At 50.2% G+C, this 20,151-nt stretch overlaps 6 protein-coding genes across 6 annotated transcripts; 2 read left to right on the top strand and 4 right to left on the bottom strand.

Annotated features, from left to right (window-relative positions):
* Positions 1 to 1,548: 1,548 nt before the first annotated feature.
* On the bottom strand, positions 1,549 to 3,410 carry BO85DRAFT_173411 (ER lumen protein-retaining receptor). The gene is made up of 3 exons (XM_025654294.1): positions 2,993 to 3,410; positions 2,644 to 2,930; positions 1,549 to 2,582 (listed from the first exon to the last, which is right to left on the bottom strand). The coding sequence occupies exons 1-3, from the start codon at positions 3,090 to 3,092 to the stop codon at positions 1,962 to 1,964; spliced, it is 1,008 nt and encodes a 335-aa protein (XP_025510704.1). The 5' UTR covers positions 3,093 to 3,410; the 3' UTR covers positions 1,549 to 1,961.
* A 6,181-nt stretch (positions 3,411 to 9,591) lies between these two features.
* BO85DRAFT_383168 (SANT/Myb-like DNA-binding domain-containing protein) lies at positions 9,592 to 10,412 on the top strand (the record flags this gene model as incomplete). The annotated part of the gene is made up of 5 exons (XM_025656505.1): positions 9,592 to 9,960; positions 10,035 to 10,082; positions 10,143 to 10,175; positions 10,231 to 10,314; positions 10,371 to 10,412. Coding segments are annotated over 5 exons (576 nt in total), but the record flags the coding sequence as incomplete, so codon positions are not given.
* A 1,341-nt stretch (positions 10,413 to 11,753) lies between these two features.
* Positions 11,754 to 13,615, top strand: BO85DRAFT_383087 (purine-cytosine permease family protein; the record flags this gene model as incomplete). Its single annotated transcript, XM_025656500.1, has 6 exons — positions 11,754 to 12,209; positions 12,265 to 12,418; positions 12,471 to 12,543; positions 12,593 to 12,706; positions 12,761 to 13,466; positions 13,532 to 13,615. 6 exons carry the CDS (start codon positions 11,754 to 11,756, stop codon positions 13,613 to 13,615), a joined length of 1,587 nt encoding a protein of 528 aa, XP_025510702.1.
* Positions 13,616 to 14,471: 856 nt separating this feature from the next.
* cox5b (cytochrome c oxidase subunit IV) lies at positions 14,472 to 16,134 on the bottom strand. The gene is made up of 6 exons (XM_025661107.1): positions 16,018 to 16,134; positions 15,797 to 15,850; positions 15,418 to 15,576; positions 15,226 to 15,326; positions 15,067 to 15,157; positions 14,472 to 14,986 (listed from the first exon to the last, which is right to left on the bottom strand). The coding sequence occupies exons 1-6, from the start codon at positions 16,106 to 16,108 to the stop codon at positions 14,898 to 14,900; spliced, it is 585 nt and encodes a 194-aa protein (XP_025510701.1). The 5' UTR covers positions 16,109 to 16,134; the 3' UTR covers positions 14,472 to 14,897.
* Positions 16,135 to 16,715: 581 nt separating this feature from the next.
* Positions 16,716 to 17,768, bottom strand: BO85DRAFT_442834 (SANT/Myb-like DNA-binding domain-containing protein; the record flags this gene model as incomplete). Its single annotated transcript, XM_025658854.1, has 2 exons — positions 16,716 to 16,838; positions 16,896 to 17,768. 2 exons carry the CDS (start codon positions 17,766 to 17,768, stop codon positions 16,716 to 16,718), a joined length of 996 nt encoding a protein of 331 aa, XP_025510700.1.
* An 855-nt stretch (positions 17,769 to 18,623) lies between these two features.
* BO85DRAFT_463539 (uncharacterized protein) lies at positions 18,624 to 19,176 on the bottom strand (the record flags this gene model as incomplete). The annotated part of the gene is made up of 2 exons (XM_025661933.1): positions 18,624 to 19,071; positions 19,106 to 19,176. 2 exons carry the CDS (start codon positions 19,174 to 19,176, stop codon positions 18,624 to 18,626), a joined length of 519 nt encoding a protein of 172 aa, XP_025510699.1.
* Positions 19,177 to 20,151: the final 975 nt, after the last annotated feature.

Here is a 20,151-nt window from a genome sequence, read left to right as displayed (position 1 = left end):
CCGCCCATAGTCCATATCAAATGGCAATCAGTGGGTTAGCGCTAGAGCTGACAGTTCTGCTAATGGTCAAGTCCAACGGAGAAAGCCTAGCGGATAAGAAAATCCCGGGTAAAGGATCGGAAAATGGAAAAAGTATAATAACAAATAATTTCATGACTACAAATCCGTCAAAAAGCGTGGAAAAAAATACACCAGAAAGTCTCCGAACGGCAGATGAACGCATCGCCAGTTTCCTAGCCGCTACGGGAGGTGGAGATGGAGGGTGAGAGCGGCCAAGAGAAGACGAATTGACAAGCTACTAGACGCAGCCCCAACAACGGTAGGTCATAAGCCAGGATTCTGGTGCTTTGTTAGCCGGACGCAACTAAATCCTGTTCGGAAAGCTGTGGAGGAAACACGGTCACCAGCAAACCCGGAGGAGAGCATCAAGGAAGCTCTATGAGCAGGGGTAGCACGGAAAGATAGGCCATTAAGCGCTTCTCCGTCGCTGCGGCTGCAAATCCCGGTGGATCAGAACGGACTGGACTAGGCTAGGCTGGCGGGCTTGTCTGACAGACATGGGGAGACATGCTTCTTGTGGTTTTGCGATCGGACTAGTGTAATCGCCCTACGGAGTCGAGCTGACCACCAAAGCCATCCGCCAGGCCCGTAATGAACGGCCATAATGTATGGTCTTTCCCCATTTCAGTCCACTCATGCGCGGGTGCCGGGAAGGCTGTCCCCCTGGATCCAGCAGGTTAAGATATGATCGGTCCAGTGCTCATCCTGCCGGCTACCTGCGTTCAACCAAAGCCACGTGTCCCCGAAGGGAAAGGTGAGTTACGCGCCAGACGAGATGAGGATGGATGGGGTGGTCCTCTCCAGACCTGCGAGTTGCTTCATAGGAACGTCCATCGCCAACCATTATTCCAGTCCGGAGATTCCCGCCATGGCACTGGCGCCTAAGGAATCGCCGGTTTGCTCGGGGAGGCCGTCTTGTTCTGGAATTCGCTTAGTGCACTTCGCGCAAGATTTTCATGCTGGATTTCCTTTCGGCGTCCGCGAGGGATTTGGCCCTATGGAACGGCCTTCTGACCGGCGTGTCATCGAGGCCCCTCTCACTGTCGGTTTGCGCACATCACCGCCATGTGGATGATCTCCATTCTTTCAGCGAGTCGAACGATCGGGGCCCCCGGGGCGCATCCACGTGATGTCACTGGGTTTCTCAGTTTCCCCTCAGGGTTAGTGGATGCCACCTTGTCATCAATCCCAATATTTCCCCTTCATGAACGAAGAGAAGACAAAAAGGCCCATCCTCAGGCTCGCGCGCTAACACTAGTAATGATCTATTTTGGACCGGGCGCGGATCTGATCAAGAGCAGGAGGATGTCGGTCAATGCCGGATTTGCCGAATGAGGGCAAGGTTGTCGCCTAGGCGTTTTTTGCCCTCAAATTGGCCCCTTCGTTCTTCCCTCTCGTCTTTCCCCTTTTACCTGGGTTCCTCTTCGATGGTCCAATAATGCCCACACAAGGAGCTGTGGCTATGGGCAGGCGCAGCAATGGCTGGTTGCAGTCCTGAAACGATGGGGTCGTTCTCACCTGTGTTTCACCTATAGCCCCCTCGGATGCTGGGGGATGATCTCATCTAGTAATCAACCCTGCCACTGAATCATGGATGATCTAACCGTCAGCAACGGGTGAATTGGCATCCAAAATGTCCGTGTCCTAATTCAGTTTGGACCCATTTTGTATTACTACATTTCCAAAAAAGAAATAATTTGAGATTGTTGAAAACTTTGATGACGTGAGAGAAATTCCATGCAAACAAGAACCCGAGTAATAAAGAAAGAGGCCATGAAGGAAGCGAAAGGGGAGAACGAGCCCTAGGGAAGTATATAATGCCCCGAGGACAATGAGCCGTGTAACCAAAACCGGCTGATCTGCAGCAGGGTTTCTATATATGGGGATTAAGGGCAGACAGTTCATTCGTGACTGCCCGTTACCCCGGTTGACTGCTTCGGATGAGCGCCCCCGTTAACAGGGTACCCGTTATTGTCATCGTCGTCTTCTTCATCTTCTAAGAACCCTTCTAGACTCTCGTCTTGGCCTGTCCCACGATGGTTTCCCAGCGTATCGTCAGCCGAGACGGAGATCCCTCTCGCTCCCCAGCGGTTGTTCCTTGGTCTACCGCCACCAGCGACCTCCTCGTCCTCCACGTCCTCCTCATTTAGATTTTGCTCCTCATCTGCACTCCTCCGCTGCCGGAAGTTCAGGATCTTGCTCACTAGCCAGCTGTGGCGGAAATCTTCCGAGTCAACAACACCGCCATTTCGGAGCTTCACACGTTGGCGGGTATAGTAAACCCAGGCAAAATCAACGTAGAAAGCCGTCTGGATGACACCGTAGAGGTCTGCAATCACGTCCCAGTGACCCTCAGAGCCCAGTCCCCGCACAAGCCAATTGAGAATATAGAAGGCGCGGTAGGATCCCAGCATAAGCAGATAGTATGAATCGATGACTGTTGGAACGGTCGTTTGGCGCAGGAGCAACAACTGAGGAAGAACACAGACGGACTCTAAGATGATCGAGAAGGTCCAGCAAGTCTGCATATCATCATGATTCGGTTAGCGAGCTCAACAGGCCAATGCGAGCCATTCAACTTACCTCTGTGAACCATCTATCGGGATAACCACGATAAAAGATGACAATGGATATGGGTGCCAGAACCAGAGATAGGGCGACCGATATTATAGCCATCTTCCACGCTCGCTCCCTTTCCCGTGTCCGGGGAAATACTCTCATCATCAGGTATATAACGTAGAACGAGGAGATTATGTAGAATAGCTTGAAGAATACGAGATAGAAGTGCCTCCATCCTGCCTTCGAGAAAAGGTCGAGATAACGAGTCACAAACACCAAAGCATAGAGCATCTGCGTCAGAAGGGAGACACCTATTATGTAGAACAATGCTTAGCTCGCAGCACACTGCAATGATGCAAGTTATCATACGGACCTTCTGCACTCTTATTTCGATGGATAGCCCATATCAAGACACATTTAGAGGAGATATGGGAGAGATCGGCCAGTAGCCGGAAGATATTGAGGTTCAGCATGGTTAATAGAGAGTATATATAAAGAGAAAGCTTGTCAAGCAGCTTTCACTGTGGAATCGCCCTGCAGCCCGCTTTCTAGAGCACCATCAAGATGATCTAGCAAGTTCGTGAGAGATGGTCGCCTCGATGGTCCTCGAGTGGACCGTGCTCCGTTAATCAACCCAGAGACCCGGTCGGGTAACGTAGGTTGTCGACCACTGTATGACAATGCGGTCAATGCGAGAGATTGTGAGGTTGGAAGACCAAGCACACTGGTCATAAAAAGAGGCTGAAGATGCCACGACAAGAGCTGATGTAGCAGTGATGAGCGGTCTAATTGTCATGGACCTGCACTGGCCGCGTCGACCTGTGAGCTTCCGCCTTATCTGGTCTCAACCAAGGGAGAGCTCACCGTCACCGACGGGATCCACCTGCACCTGGGGGCCCCGTGCCGCGTTTTCCCTCACGTGATCACCGGCGTACAGTGGACGCTTGTGTCACCCTGTAGTTATCTCTCCTTGATGACGTCAGGACGCCCTGTCCACCTCTTATATCCGTTCTATCGGAACAGAAATGGTACAAGCCATCGCTGACTTGGGTGAAGCAGTTCATGCCAGGGTCTACCTGTAGGCTTTGATAAACTTGCCCAAGCAAACAGTAGGCCGTCTAGTAACATTATATGAAACAGCGCCGGGAAGCCTCAAAGCTATCTTTCCATGGCAATGCCTATCAACTGTCAAGAGTTAACCCCGCTACTTCCATAACAGAATCTCCTGTAAACAATGATTGGAAGAGAATAGGTTGGAGGATACGAACAGATTTCTTCGTATTCACTTCAGGCCACTACAGACCCATCCCTAACGTCTAGTCTGCCATCAACTGTGCGAATCCATTTGATGAATGCTTGCCGTAGATGCTGTGGTTGGCCGGTATTTAACCTCTATTATCTGTTCGATGATGCGCCCCTTTGCCCCATAGCTGCCTCGAAGCTGAAGGAGTTGAGGCGCATCTCTAGCTCCGTGGTGAATGGCCTCGACAGACCATTGCGCCAGCCTGGTCACACCCAAACCGACACTGACAAGTAGATTCTGTTGCACCCTTGTATATTCAAATGCCTTCTCATCTCACAGGTAGCTAGCAGACCAATTATCGTGACTCTGGTGGTTGCTAACGCGGCAGCAGTATCTAGCTCGATGCCACTCCATTCCTGCGCTGCGTATGCTGTGCATAGGAGAAGAAGAACGGGGTAAATGTGCCACCACGTATGGAGTAGAACGCCGTGATGATAATGTCGGAAACTTCTGAGCTGATAGAATCGTTGACTGTCGGGGCTGGTGCTCTTTAGACAGTTTGATGAGTTTATACTAGGAAGTTAGAGTACCAAGTGTGTGAAGAGCGTTAGAGAGCCGGGGCAAGCAAGGAAAAGAAAGATCATGTGAATGGGGTGTAATGTCGAATTTGTCTCTTGAGGGAATCAGATTTTGGCACTCTTGACTTAGATACAACAGCATAAGAACCCCGAATGGTGTAATCGAGTGCTGGTGCTGTCCTTTCCTTGCTTTGTCGCCTAACTTTGAAATTCAGTATGAAACTTAGAAAATCGACTGGCTATTCACTAGGATATTTCAGTATCCGCCCTTGCGGGTTCTCTAAATCTAGTGAAAGGCAAACTTCGCGATGGACATAGAAGTTTACGCACCATTTTATGCTCCTAAGCTTCCAGAGTGGGTATAGAACATTCCTTGATTCTAGCTTGTACGTGAAGTCACCACGTCTCATCCATACTTAGGAAAAGACACTGAAGCTAGTAAGAAAGACCCTGGGCAGAATGTTGAGACAGCTGAACCAAAGATTGTTGGTCGACCGTGTAGAGTATTGGTCGAATTTAACTTCGGTCTAATCTGGATCTGCGAGCTTGAATTTTTAACTCTCCTTCCCTGAGGGATATCTACCTAGGAATATGTCGAAGCACTAACCACTAGACCAAAAACGATATACCGCGTCTAGTCAGCCAGGCGACGGAGAGATTTCTGTACCAACAGAATATGATCATCTTCTTCAAGGATATCCAGCTATAGTCATGATCTTATCGAAGATGGAAGAGTGTGGCCCCCCGACTCACTATGAATATACTCCGTAAGGAACAAGTTCGCAAGTTCATCGGTTCTGCTGCTATTGCGGCTAAATCTAGGAAGAAGCCGCCGGTAAAGGCTTAATGTATATCCTATGGTTCAAAGCGAAGAGAGATATAACATCATTGGTTGGTTGCTTGATTGAGTGGAAATGTATGGGATAAGCGGAGAAGACATGAGGAACTGAGGATCGGCTCACATGTATAGCGTTTGAGGAAGTACTTGGCTTTAATCGCAGCGTCCGTACTTAGACTCACTGTTTATTATATTTTCTCGGGGTTACTTCGAGGCGTATAGTAATGTATATCTTGTAGGCATTTTGACATCAGGAGTCAGAAATATTTTCAAATGTAGTATATACCTCTTACAACTCGGGTGAACAGTAGCAGTGATTAGACAGGATCGCTTTTTCTTCGGTCGGTAAGCCTACCTATATGTAAACACGTCATATCTTATCGGTCATCGAAGAATGCCTATCCCAAGGGTATCCCGAAGCAAAAGCTGGTATCGAATTCATTGGAACAGAGGAATCGCAACCTGTTTAATTACGGCGTAGGCACCTCGTTAGACCATTTTAGACAAGGAGCGTTTGCTGGCATGAAGGAACTTGTAGCATGTCTCTGATACGCATCTTCGGCTAATATTTCACCTAAGTTTAGATAAAGCTCTGTTCTCCAGACGGAGGTAACCGAAACCAAAGAAGATAAAGTTGAGCATGCGCCACTTTGACTTAATTCGCGACCCACTTCTTTTCTGGCTAGTTGAAGGGTAACCCTCTTCTAGAAAAGTCTTCTTGCGAGCGCTAATTGTACTATTAAGGCTACTACCTCGAATAGGCTCTTTCGCCGCCCAAGATAGGGCCATCGGAAAGCTTACCCCATCTCGAGATCTCAGAACCATTTTGAAAAAAGTGGAAATAAAAGAAAAGGGTTCTCAAACCTGAAAATGTCACTACGTTTTTCTATCCATGTAAGTAGCTCAAATACTTGAGGTGATATTGACACTCTAAGAACTATCCGCAGTTGAACAATGACGACTTTGTACATACCTGCATTTGGCATAGTCCAATCATGCTGTGATCCACCACGTGTACGCCATCGCCATCAGTCATTTCAGTCTCGCAGCCTGGTTATTGCGTATTATATGCTAGAGTCACTCAGACAAGCTAGTCCGGCTTAGGTGGTTGCATTGTTCGACTGCAAAGCGAATGTCGGTTCTATTTTCCTACCTTCAGCTGCATACGCCACTGCATTAGCAATCTGTTGTACATGGAACTCCAACTGGTACCAACGCAGTCACTGGAAACAGTATTTGCCCGAAGTGAAAGACCATCAACATTTGGCCTGCGAGGTAGAGGATAGCGAGAATGGCGGACAGGACAGTAAGCTCTGTCATCAGAACGATAGGCGCACCGGGGGGACCGTGCTCGGAACGGACTCACAGGGTCCCATAAAACGGTTCACGGGCCTATCTAGAACCTTTCAAACCAGCCTAGGAGGGTAAAGATAAGGTGCTTGGGAACGGGCGAAGGGTGAGGGAGAGAAGCTCGTTTCTAGGGGGCACAAGCAGCCTACCTGGTAAGTTACCTGGAACAGTTTGAATTTGAAGAGAGACCGATCTTGCATCATGGGTCCCGCAAAGCCCTGCACTCGTCATATGAAGCGGGAAGAGTGGACTAGACTAAAAGCAACGGTCGATGGGGGAAGGAGGAGGTAGCGGTCCTTTACCCCGCTCTCATTGTCTCCCATCAGGCCATTTCATTGGGAGGAAAAGTGAACCTGACACCCACGTAAACAGCAAAGATCCGGATCCATGGTCCCTCGAGGTTTGCTTTTTACTTCATCTCTGGACTGCCAAGGCCCGAGATTGCAGCTGGCGACGTCCGTTTCATGTTGTAAGCTGCCTCGCGGTCTTCGGGATGTCTAAGGCCCCTCATTGGCCTCGCCAACCTGCTTGGTTCTACTAAACACTGCAGCATCACCAGGTTGACTTGGTCAAGCTGTCCAAAGACGGCGGGTTCTATGGTCAGATTGCCGCCACCACCATCATCGCTGTTCGTTTTGTTCACGGAACGGGCATTCTTGCCTGGATCCGTGGCTGACCAAGTGTTGAAGCTGGCTTGTGAGATGGACGCCTAATGACTATGGAAAAATAACCTTGAGTCACCGGTCGGGAGGAATTGGGGAGACGGAAAAGCTCATCGTAGGTGTAAATACAAGGATAGGGGTATCGGTAGAAGGACGCTGGTGGGGGGCGTGTATCTCATCTGGCTGGCGTTGTGAGAACATGGGTGTGATGGTGGCGGTGATGTTGCTTGAACCTAAGTGACGAGTGTATGTATCGCATTGACCCAGGAGGGGATGAGGGGAAGATAATGTAGATAATCGGCGGATGTCCTCGGCCTACGCAAAGGCAAAGAAGAAGTAGTAGATAGATGGAAGAAGCGAAACCACCGGGCCATCCTTCCATTCAGGCAGCTTTCTTTTTTAGGAAAAGGACGGGCCTATCGTGGATGGTGTGCAGAAGTGGTCCATGTACGAGAGTCCACCGTCTCCAGTAGTTCCGGTGGGCAGGACGAGTAGGAAGCCGGAGGAGGTGGCAGGAGGGAATCTGATGCCTCGTCGCTGCTGAGGAGGAAAAAGCAAGCAGGTCTCGGAGGACGCGGGATTGGCGAGACGCTGCACTCCCTTTAGCCTTGGGGTGGATTCGAATCGAATTGTTCTGTCTGTTCCCCCTCCCCTCCGCAGTACTAGTCAGAAATGAAGAGAAGAGAAGGAAGGAAGAGGCTTTGCGAGTCTTGTCGGTTTTCCCATCCGCTTCTCTCTCTTCTTCCTTTTTCCCTCTTGTTCCTCTTTCCCGGATCCTATTCTCTCTTGCCACTCCCGAGGTTCCCTTAGTCTTGTACTATCATTATATTATCCATTTCCATTTGTTTTTATTTACGGGAATTGGTAAACTGTAAAGCAGAGCCCAAAGTATTACCTACGGTGGCTTTTCTGCCCTACTGAAGACCTTACTTGCCTACTACCTATTGACCGACTGAACGAGTGGTTGTTGCTCTGACTACGACCACCATTTTTGATTATTTTATCAGACAATTCAATTCAGTCTACTTCCTTACTACTTGGCTATCACAACTTCTACTACTACTACTATTAACTGACCGAGGGACAGGTTGAACCCTCTTGAACTGACCCTTACTGACCTTGACCTGTCAATTCGAACCTGATCTACTCCCTCCTACTTACTACTACTACTACAACGACGACAACCACCACCACCACTACTTCGCTACTACTTCGCTACGACTACTGCTACTACTACCACCGCCACTACCAGATCATCCTGCCTATCAGAAAAAACCCGAGGCTCCTTTTCAAACCATGAACTTTGACCAGTAAGCCTCTCTTTACACTCTCAGTCGGTCTCCATCTCCACTTGTCCTGACCAGAACGTCTTATCATCGCATCTCCAGTACTCCGTACTATGTCCAGCCTCTGTATCCTAAGATGCTAGAAAGGTCTTCCTGTGATTGTGCCTAAGCCTGTTTATACTTACTATCTTTTCCCCTCTCCTTGCCCCTCCCCCCCTCCCCTTTCCCCTCCCCTCACTCTTCACTGCCCTCCTCATCGTCCATTCACCTGAGTTGCCTCACTCCAACTCCCCCTCCCTTCTTCCCTCCCTCTTCTCTCTTGTCTTTTGACTTTCCCTCGCTACCATTCCGACTTCATATATGCATGTAACAATCTTTCCGACTTTTTCCTTCTTTTCCCGTCATCTACCTCATTCCCTGCGGCGCTACTGCCACGCCGTATGATGCGCCGGTGTCATTGTCACTTTGGTGTAACCAAGCGCTCGCTTCCCTGAACCTGACCGGCCAATCTCCACGGAGCGTTCCTTGAGTAGCAGATTTGCTAATCTCATAAGCATGTGTATCTACAGATGAATCGACAGAACGTGATTGGGATAACTGCGTATCATCAGCCATGTCGTAAGTCCCTCCTCGTCCTCCCCAGCCTGAAGGTGAAGCTGGCCTCTGGGACTGCGCAGCGTCAGTGGCAGCTGTCCTTCCATATATACTTGACTTTGAGATACCTCACACCCACCCCCTCGGGCCATGTGCTTCACTTGGACTGTTTCTCTTGTAATTTATCTACTATGTGTTTGTATCTGTTCCCGCTTTCGGCTAATTCACTGTCCTGTCCGTTTCCCTCGACTTGAAATTGACAAAGTGACTGGCTCGTTCTATTATTATTGCGATTATCGTTCTGGCCTTGCATTCACTTCTTCTTTATCTCCTCCTTTCTTTTCTCTAAAAAAAATCATTCTTCTCGTGTCGTGGGCTCATCTCTGACATCGGCGCCTTTCGCCTGTCCCTCTACTACAGGTCCTCTCCCACACCTAAGCGAATCAAGACTTCCATCTCTGCCAACGCACCATCACACCTGATAGCTCAACAGCAAGTCAATCCCTTTTCAAGAGTGCCTTCGTTCGAGGGCATTCCTATGCCCCAAACTCAGATTCCTCCCCAGAATCCGCGCAAACGCCGTGCTTCCCCCCAGTCAGGCTCTGCGGCTACCATGGCGGCGCCAGGCGCGGCTCCGGCGACGGGGGAAACTGCGCACGAGCAAGGACCTGGAGGATCGGAGCCTGCCCCTAAGAAGAAGGGGAGGACCAACACTCCGTGGACTGCTGAGGAAGAGCAGAGGCTGAAGACCATGCGCGATGCGGGTCGCACCTGGAGCGAGATTGCCAAGGTGCATAAAGCTCCCCTGCTTCAGTACCCTCCACCATGTCACGCATGCTGACCTGAATTTCCCGGGTGCTACAGACATTCCCTGCCCGGACCGAAGGCAGCGTCAAGAAACATTGGTACAAAGTAAGCAGATTCTAGTTTCTCTGTTCGGAAGACTGGATGTAGATACTTATGCCACGATAGGATATGCACTATGCCGAATTTGCTGAAGACGAGGTAACGACCCTTCACGTGCGACTTTGTTTGTCAAGCGATGCTAAACCAAGAACAGTCCGTAGCACTTCGGGAAGCGATTAGGGAATACGATGCAAATAAATGGAAGGCAATTGGACTGAAAGTCGGAAAGCCAGCCAAGGTAAAATTTCCGGGCTCTGTAGATGCCTTGCTGGATCGTTGACATGGGTGATTTAGGCGTGCGAACAATATGCGAAAGAACATTTCAAGGACCTTTAGATTTCCTACGAACTCTTGACGACGTGATGACCAAAGCATCGTCTTCCGCGAATGTAACGGATCGACGATGGGCATAAGTTTTGGATTCACATTGCTTTAGGCTGAAGATGTCAGCGCAATGTTCGATGTTAGCCACAATTTGCAAAGTATCGGGCGAAGGGTTATCGGAGTTGGCTTGCGTCTTTCATTTTACTTTCTGCTGGTCCCGTCTGGTCGACTATTTCCAACTTCTTCTTTTCTTACAAGCGCCTTTTCTGGTTATTTCGTCTTGTTCCTTGTCCCCTCATATCCTGGGTGAATACCACTGTTCGTTTCGCGTAACTCCATGACGGGGGTCTTTGCAGCAGCTTTTCGCCGCGGGGCAACGCACCCTGGACATCAATCCTGTCGCACCCAACAACACGTTGAAGCTTACTGTAAGGTTTTCAATCTTTCTAATAGAAGGGAACATAAGTAGACGCTTACTCTCGGTGTCCCAGCATGTAGTGGTCACCAATATGAGTTGTTGCTGAAGTTGGACTTATTATTCTGCAGGTAGACGAGGTAGTCAGCATTATATGCTAGTAGTTGCTGGTTGCTCAGCATTAGCCGGCACAAGCCGATCAGGGCGAGTGGGAGGAGTTGTGGGATAGATAGTACTATATCCGAAGTCGGGGAAGATGAAAAGCGGAGGAGATCCGCCCGCCTGGAAAACCGAATCTCCCCGCGGCAGATTACGATTTTATCGCCTCAAGAGTGGAATCTTCTACCCGCTCCACTTACACTCGCCGGAACTGCAATCGTTCCATCTTACTGTCAGATTATTACTGGCTAGCATTCTGCACGACTGCGATTGGTGTGGGATTTCTGCATAGCATTGATCAAAACTGGTAAATTCCTTTCGATGAGAAGAAATAACGAGATTCATTACGATCTCTCAAAAACTGTCAGAAGAAGTTTGACTGACGTGCGATTGGCGTATGTGTTCCATCAGGTGTAATCGCCACGACGAATCCAGTGCAATCGCAACAAGTACAGCTCTCCCGCCTTCCTACAGAAACCTTATGCAAGGGACGGCTATCATGAAGACGAGTAGCGTGGTTTTGTCTGTCGATCAAGGTATCTAGGTAGCGTGCCTGCATGAAGACCGGTGTTCAACAACTGGATGTCACACACACTATCCGGGCTAATATCTGGAGGGTTGCTTAACTCGCCGGATACTGTGATGGCTCCCGTTTGTTGATCTGAGATTATACGGTTGAACTTGATCTGGATAATTCCAGCGAAAGGACTCATGCGCGCTTTTCTTCTCTTTATACCCCACCTCTTCTCCGGTTATGTAACTGACATTGTTGCGTCAGGATGTCTTCGCCGCAAACTGTCCCCACCCTAGGGTCTCCCTATGAGAAGGAAATCTCAAGAATCCGTTCGACAGAAGATACTTCTCCTACCGCAAATGTCGAGAAAAAAGCCCAGAGGCAGCCGGGGGGGCCGTTTGCCTCTTCGAGAATGGCTGCGTATCTTCGACGATTCGAACAGCAACTCGTCGAATATCATCTGGAAGCTCGTGGTATAGAGCGGGTGCAGGAGCATGAACGGATGTCCAAGTTGACTTGGGTTTCTTACCTGCAGGCTTTCTTGCTTTGGGTCTCGATCAATCTGGCGGCCAACAACATCACACTGGGTATGCTGGGACCTGCTACGTATGGACTGAGTTTCCTTGACTCGGCTCTATGCGGAGTATTCGGTGCTCTAGTCGGTGCCGTAGTGTCCTCTTGGATGGCCACATGGGGCCCTATATCTGGTATTCGGACCATGGTATGCTCTCACACACTGTCTCTTGAAAGAACGTTGGCTAAGCACTAAATCTTAGGCATTCGGACGCTATTCAATGGGTTGGTGGCCCAGCAAACTCATCGTCATCTTGAACCTGATTCAAATGCTGGGATATGGCTTGATCGACTGCGTGGTTGGCGGACAGATCTTGTCCGCCGTTTCACCGCATGGAAACATGACGGTTGCTGTGGGTAAGTTCGTAGTGCTTCAAGCTATTGTTGTATGATTGTTGACAGTATGAAGGCATCGTGATCATCGCTATCATCAGTTGGGTCATAGCCACTTTCGGCATTCAGATTTTCCATTACTACGAGCGGTATGTATGACCGATCAGGATTGTAAATATCTGCGACTGACGGGACCAGATTTGCCTTTCTACCCCAGCTTATTGTTGTTTGCATACTGTTTGGCATGTCTGGGACGAAATACGACTTGTCCACGCCATCGACTGGCGACGCTCGCACAGTAGCCGGCAACCGGTAAATGCACTTCAAATCATTGAATAATCTCATGCTTACAAGCCACACTCGCAGTCTATCCTTCTTCTCGCTTTGCCTCAGTGCTGCAATTACATATGCACCGCTTGCAGCGGACTTTTTTGTCTATTATCCTCAGAATACCTCGAGGACATCTCTCTTTTTCCTCTCCTTGGGCGGCCTGATGACCTCTTTCACCATGGCTTTCCTCGTCGGCATCGGTCTCGCATCGGGCATCACCTCCGACCCAGCATACAGCAGCGCATACGCTGACGGTGCCGGAGCACTTATCGTCGAAGGGTTCAGCCCCCTAAACGGATTCGGCAAGTTTTGCGCCGTTGTCGTTGCCCTTGGTCTCATCGCCAACACCATCCCACCCACGTACTCAGCTGGCGTAGATTTCCAGATCCTCGGACGATATGCCGAAAAGGTGCCCAGAGCCATCTGGAACGCCATCGGAGTAATCATCTACACTGTGTGCGCTCTAGCGGGACGAAGCAATCTCTCCGACATTTTCACCAACTTCCTCGCGCTCATGGGTTACTGGGTCGCCATCTGGATAGCCATCATCCTAGAAGACCGCTTCATCTTCCGCGCCCGCAGCGGATACAACTGGCACGCCTGGAACGACCCATCCAAGCTGCCCTTGGGCATTTCCGCTTTCATCGCCTTCTTGATCGGTTGGGCAGGTGCAATCCTATGCATGGCGCAGGTGTGGTATATCGGGCCTTTGGCGCGATTGGTGGGTGAATATGGCGCGGATGTAAGCAGACCTGATGACAAACACATTTTTTTTCTTCTGCTTCACATACTAACTACTATATATAGATGGGCACCTACGTTGCTTTTTCGTGGACATGTGTGGTTTATCCGCCTCTTCGATATGCCGAACTTCGTTACTTCGGACGGTGAACTGGCAGTAATGCCATTGGGCTTCTGAGAAAGAGCCACAACTATCCAATTCAACATTGCAAAAATGCTCTACAAATAGGTCATTGGCCTTATAGGGCATACCCAAAACTGATCATGTACTATACTATATCATAGTACAATGCCGAGTGACAGACATTATCATTGTCACTCAATAAAAAAAGAAATGTACACCAGATTGCACAAGTACTACTCAAATTTCATTTCATCGTCACTATATCCTCTTTAACCTGACAGTAGCTACCAAATCATCCAAGGGAACAACTATCCAATATCTTCAATTCAATTACTAAACTGAAATCCCCTCCCCCCCCCCCCCCCCAAAAAAAAGACCAACTACTTAGTACATACTACGAAGTAAGTAAGCAAGCAGTACGCAGTACCTCCGTTCCCCATTATACTACTACCTACTACTTCACACCGCCTACAGGCAGGCTTAACTTTTCCCTCCTACCTATTCAGGCAAATAAAGAATCCCTCGAGGAGCTAGACTAGTAGTAGTTTTTACATACCACGTGATACGGCTAATATTTCCCCTTCCCTTCCCCTTCCTTCTTTCCGTTAGTTTCCGCTGTTCCGGACATCATGCCACCCGCGCGTAAACTAAGTAAATCGCTTGATCAGCTCACTTGCAACGTACCGCACTATAGTTAGGTAGGTAGGTAGGTACTCTGGTTTCTTTCAAGCCATGGAATAAAATTACTAGTAGTATGTTCTTGGGGTTTGTTGGCTTGCTTTCTCCGTTGAAATTGCTCAATAGTGGTACTGTGGTAGGGTAGTAGCGGTGTTCCATGTTATGGTGGTGTTGAGAGTAGTGGGTTGGTAGAATATAGTATCATGATATACCGTGTTGTGTCGTTCGGTTTTGGGGTGATATAACTCAGGTCTTGCTGGTAGATCTACAGTGCATCAAAGAAGAGTATATCTAGGACAAAGGAAAGGAAATGGCAAAAGTATACAACAATATTGGTTTCAAACGATACACACACACAACACACAACTAATAGTTCATCCCGATGAAATCTTGTACAGAAAGCCAGCGCCCCCCATATATCTCTCTCTTTTGTGACTTGTCTTGCCAGAACAACCCCTGACTCGCGCATGTACACATACAGATTATATGTCGGATTGTCTCTTCCCTCTATTATCTCGCTTCACTCCATTGTTTCTCTTTGCTCCGGATCGAAGAAATAGCACCTAAGTAGGGAAGGGGGAAAAAAAGAAAAAGGACAATCGCTCCATTCATTGTAGTAGTACATTGTATTTACCGGTACCAGTACTCAGGCTTGACGAAGTCGGCGAAGGTCTTGGGCTCCTCGTGAGGGGGGTGGCCGTGACCGTGGTCGTGGTCGTCTGGATAGGGAGCAATTAGTACATTGCACACACTGAATTATGGCCACCAATTGGGCCAGAATTGATGGGAAGTCACTTACGAGCGTGGGGGTCCTCCAAGGGGCCGACGTAGTTGAGCTTGACAACGTTACCGCACTCGCCGCAGCGCTCGATGGGGCGGTCACGGGAGACCTGTATTGTGGCTTGATTAGGGATCATGCTATCACAGGAGATAAACAGCACGGAAGAAATCGGCTTACAGTCAACCAGTTGACCTGATGAGAGTCGGCGGGGAAACCAGTGCAACCAGCGTACTGCTCGTCACCAGCACCGTTGACGATGATGGGGTCCTCAAGGGTTCCTATAGAAGATTATATCAGCGCCCACCCTCGCAAATCAACTATCCAAGGCTCCAAAAGCCACCGCAAAAGTGGAAATAGTGTATGACATACCCTTGCGGGAGGCATCGAGGGGACGCATGTCGAAGATGTCAATGCCCTGCATCTTTCCGACGAGTTCGAGACGCTCGAGACCAGTGGCGTGCTCGATATCGACGGGAACGGTACCGGCCTTAGCACCCGGGGGGATGAGGTCGTCCTCGGTCTTGATCTCTGTTCAGGAAGAAAGCGCACAATCAGTATGATGTCAACCATGTATCGGGGCATCGAGAAGATGCAAGTAGCCGGCTGTCAAATGTCCCAGTGCCCGAAACCCCGCATAAGATGCCCAATTGCAACTTCACTCGCAGTACAAGTCGCAATTGTTATCTTGCAAGTGTATCCGTAGGGACAATTGACGCTTCGTGTAGGAGTGGGTGTTATGCCAACTCACCATCGAAGGGAAGGATCTTGCCCTCCTGCTTTACCTCATACTTCTTGGCGTTGACTATAGGAGCAGCAATGGCATGTTAGCTCGCATATCCAGAACCGACGTCTGCAACCCCGTGCAATTGGCCCATATAGAGACCATGGGAGCGCGGGAGAAAAGGGACGGCTGCCACTGCTGCGGTGCAGAAGAGGCGGTCTTTTGATCTGACGATGAGGGTCACGTACAGCGGGTGACGGAGGAAGAAAAGGGACGGGTAGCGAGAGCCCGGGTAGGGGTGCGCCTGGCGAGGGCGAAGGCTGTGCGTTGGAGGAACATTGTCCTGGTGGGTGGGTTGCAATGACGGCAGACAAGGCAAGGACGTTTGGAGTTGAGGGAGTTTGGAGGTTGAGGTGAGTTTGAAGCCGCTTCGGCCCGTGGTCGCCTGCCCTTAGTCAGCGCCGGGGATTGATTGGTTGCGGAGCTTCTACGGCTGCCCGCAATGACCTGGTCCGCAGATCTGCTCGATTGGGCATCCGGCTTAGGGCTTAGGGTCTACTGTCTGCGCAAGTGGTTTTCTGCGGTCTGCCGTAGATTGAAGAACACATGCCCCCGGCCGAGCAATGGCCGCGTTCAGCCCGGGATCAGCCGGTGCTAAAGTGCGAGAGCGGACGCTAGTGTCGGTTCATTGCGAACGAACAAATGCCGGCGCCATATGTTCCCCGGGCTAAAATGAATTATCATACATCACTAAATACCTTACATCAACCGTCCCTATAGTATATCAGAGATATGCTGATCATCCTCCCGTGCCTACAACAGGCCCGCACCACCAGCCCTATCGGAAACCCGACATTTGAACCAAAATGGAGAGTAGGGAGATCAGAGGGTCCAAAAAAGGTCGAATCTGGCGACAGTAGATTTAGATGAGAAATTCCCCCAGCCTTTACTGGAGTTGCATAGCCTTCTCGCGACAAGCAGCTGGGGTGAAGCCATTTCCAACCTTCCCTGCAATGATACGCCACCGATCGTTCTCGTATTCGTGCATTGCCCGTTGCAGCCTTTGTACCTATTCCCTTCATTAGCATGTGAGAAAGACGTAGAAATGCACCAGGGAAATTCGAACCATTTCGTCACTCCAAGCCACATCCTTGGCCTTCAGCTTGGTGCAGTATCGGACTTGCAAGGTGCCGCTCGTTCGGCCCGGGAAGAAGTCTGCAATTTGCTTCCATGTCAAGTTTTTGTTTTCCTTCAGCTCCACCAGTAGAGCGTCTTCTTCGGGAGTAAACTTCAGTTTTGGACCTCGGGGCCTGGGAGCTGGATCCGGCATTCCAGGCTGGCCCACCACACTCGGCGGACCCGAGGGCAAAGGAGGCGATTCCACATTCACTCCATGACGCCCCGGGGCGCGCAGCGCTGCATGGGGCGGGAGTCGATGGTGATGGTGATGTTGCGGCAGGGCCACAGAGTCCGTGGGTCCGAATCCATGGTTTGACATGGGATGCTGCTGAGATGATGTGCCATGGACACCGAAGAGCATCTCGGGAGAATGCGAGGGTTCGTGAGGGGCATCGGCTGAGAGGACTGATAGTTGTGGCCGCAGGCCATGGTCGGCGTTCCCATCCTCTTCGGTCTCCGAATGAGGGCGTTTCTTCTCGCGCTGAATAGGCGGGTCGAAGCTGGCAGGTGGATACTGCACTGGAAGGTGTCGTGGGAGCATTTGGGGCGGGCCAAGGACAACGCTTTGCGAGATATCATGGACTGTTTGTTGCGGAGTGGCTGTTGACAACACGGTCGCGTTCGCATGGTGTTGCCCAAATGCCGTCGTGCTATGAGAGGCCCCCTGAGAGAATGGAGGCTCGGGCTGCTTGTGATGCTGGAGATGCGGCTGCTGTGAGTGGTAAACAAGCGTGCCTGCGTGTTCCTCAGGTTTGCAGGTAGCATGTTGAGAATAATCAATAGCATACTCTCGATACGGATCCGCCAGCGTCGCGGACATACATCTGCGCCGCTAGAGCCTAACAGCCCTGGCAGGCTAATGACTGGCTCTAGAAAAAAAGGGGGGAAGAAAAAGAAAGGAAGGAGGTCGAAGATGCTATCTCGACGGAAAAGGCCGTCACGAGATAGGCTGGCTGACTGTCGGAGTTCGTCCGATGAAGCGAAGAGTGACAGATCGTGAAATCCTCTGGGTTGAAGCAAGGATCAAAGCTTTGGCCATGTACAGACCGAACTTCTGAAGCCTGGGAGATTGGGATATGGACCGTTGGCTTTCAGAGCGTGAGGCACGATACTATCTGGTCGTCAGAATTATAGGTCATGGACTGAATGACTCGACAGCAACGTCAAGACACGACGATCGCTCATCCCAAGGTGCAGGAAGGAAGAGAGTAGCGAAGTCAGGTCACAGGACATCGAACACATTTGAAAAACAACGGCTGAGAGAACGGAGAGAAGAAACAGAGGAGGAGAGTGAAATAGGAAGCTAGAGGCGACACAGGGTCTGGCCACCATGGGAAAGGGAAAGAGTCACTGGGCGAAAGGGATGGATAGATGGCTTACTAGTACTACTCACCGGGTCAGTGATGAGCGCGCCAGCTGGGAAGTCCCGAAAAAGACCGGTAATCTTCACCAGAGTCCAAACGCACCGACAAGAGGCCCGGCCCAACCAAATCTACTGAGAGAAGTCGGAGGTCTAATTCTCATGCCAGAAACTCCGCAGATAGGCTTGCAGCCCGTATCCCTCCGTCGTTTGAGATGCAGGATCTAACGGGGGAAGAACAAGTGGAGGTTGATGCCGGGATGCTGCTTCCAGCTGCATGTAAAAGTCCCGTGCAGAGCAGTGATAGGGTAAGTGTTAGAGGATATATACGGCAGCGTAGACGGCCGATGAAAGGTTCTGGAAAGGGCAAATCATAATAAATAAGCTGTCAGAATCCATGGGGTAAAATTGACGAGACACGGAGACACTCCATATAACCCAAATCAGAAAGGTGCAGGTGGGCTGGCAGAAGAAATCGCCCATTTGACGGATCTGCGTTCCAGTCAAGCTTAGCTTGCAGAGGGACCCAGAGGGGACAACGGTCATGGATGCCAGCAGGACGAAGGATGAGGCTACCATTTGCCTTCCGCCGGCCCGTCTGGTGATTGCCAAGGCATGGCAGTGACTGCCGTAGAGGAGGAAATTAGGGCAGTAGTCGGGAGATACTGTGTACAAGTTTGAAACACGGCGAACCAGCCAAAGCTCAGGTAGACAAAGAGTCGCCCTCCATTCATCAATCAATCCATCACTCTCTCTCTCTCCTCTTTCTGCCCCTCTCCCTTCCTTCGGGGCTCTACCGTCTCCAGCCCCGAGCAAACGCAGAAGCGGGGGGGAGATCCAAGCCCAAACCCATACGTAGGCCAGGCATAATCTGAAGTTAACTTATTGGATACGAACGTGAATGAGACGAGCGAGTCGGTGGACTCGGGTCAAGGGAGTCAAACCTGTTGTGCTGGTCTGCTCCTAACTCGCTCAGGAATTCGCCCCCTGTCAGAACAAGGACCGTCGTACGTCGACGCAGCAACTCCACTCAGCGAATACGCCAATGGCGGGTAGAGAACGGTCGTCGGCGAGACATCCACCTGAAAAAGGTGATTGGAATGACTAGCGGGAGGGTGCTAGCTTGCTCGGAGGTGGGCCATCAGGCTAAGCAGGGAGTTCCGGCCGAGCCTTTGTTTCTCGAGAGTGAAATGGAGTAACGACCCTGGTCTGGATAGTGTATATAAAAATCCCGTAGCCTGGAACGGGCGCGGGAAGCCAAACCAACACAACACCAGTGAGGGAGTCAAGAAAGAGCGCGCACATCACGACTCCTCAATCACGCATGAACGATGTGCGGTGGCTCCCATCGACTAAGAATACGACTTTATCGCGCAGGAGGAGAAAAAAATGATCGCGGGTCAGGCTCGAGCCTAAACCGTACCCACGTCTAGGTTCCCCTTTTTTGCCTGGCCTCACTTTTTTTTTCTTGTACTTAATTTTATTTTACTTTCTTTTTCGTTCTTTTTGGGTCTACGGCCCCCTTGGGTTGTGAGGCCAGACGAAGCTGGACTGGAAAGCCATGTCCCTTGTCAAATTGGAGCAAGTTTGACCCTTCTGATGAGAGCAGGAGCCTTCCTGTCAACCTTATTTGCTCTTGATTCTAGGTCACCCTCGTGGACACAAGCCCCCGAGAACGGTCGGAGGCCGGGAGCTTAGCGCGTGGGTAAAATATGTGAGAGGTGGGTTGTCATGAATGTGTCTAATGTTTTAGTTCATTTTTATTTTCCTATTTCCTTTTTTTATGATATGATAGGCCGTGGGCGGGTGAGAGTAGTAGCAGTAGCTCGAGCTGTTTGCTGTT

Source organism: Aspergillus piperis (assembly GCF_003184755.1).
Source record: "Aspergillus piperis CBS 112811 unplaced genomic scaffold BO85scaffold_28, whole genome shotgun sequence".
Lineage (NCBI taxonomy): Eukaryota > Fungi > Ascomycota > Eurotiomycetes > Eurotiales > Aspergillaceae > Aspergillus > Aspergillus piperis.
Note: the sequence above shows the minus strand (reverse complement) of the source record. Positions and strands in the feature narration are given on the sequence as shown.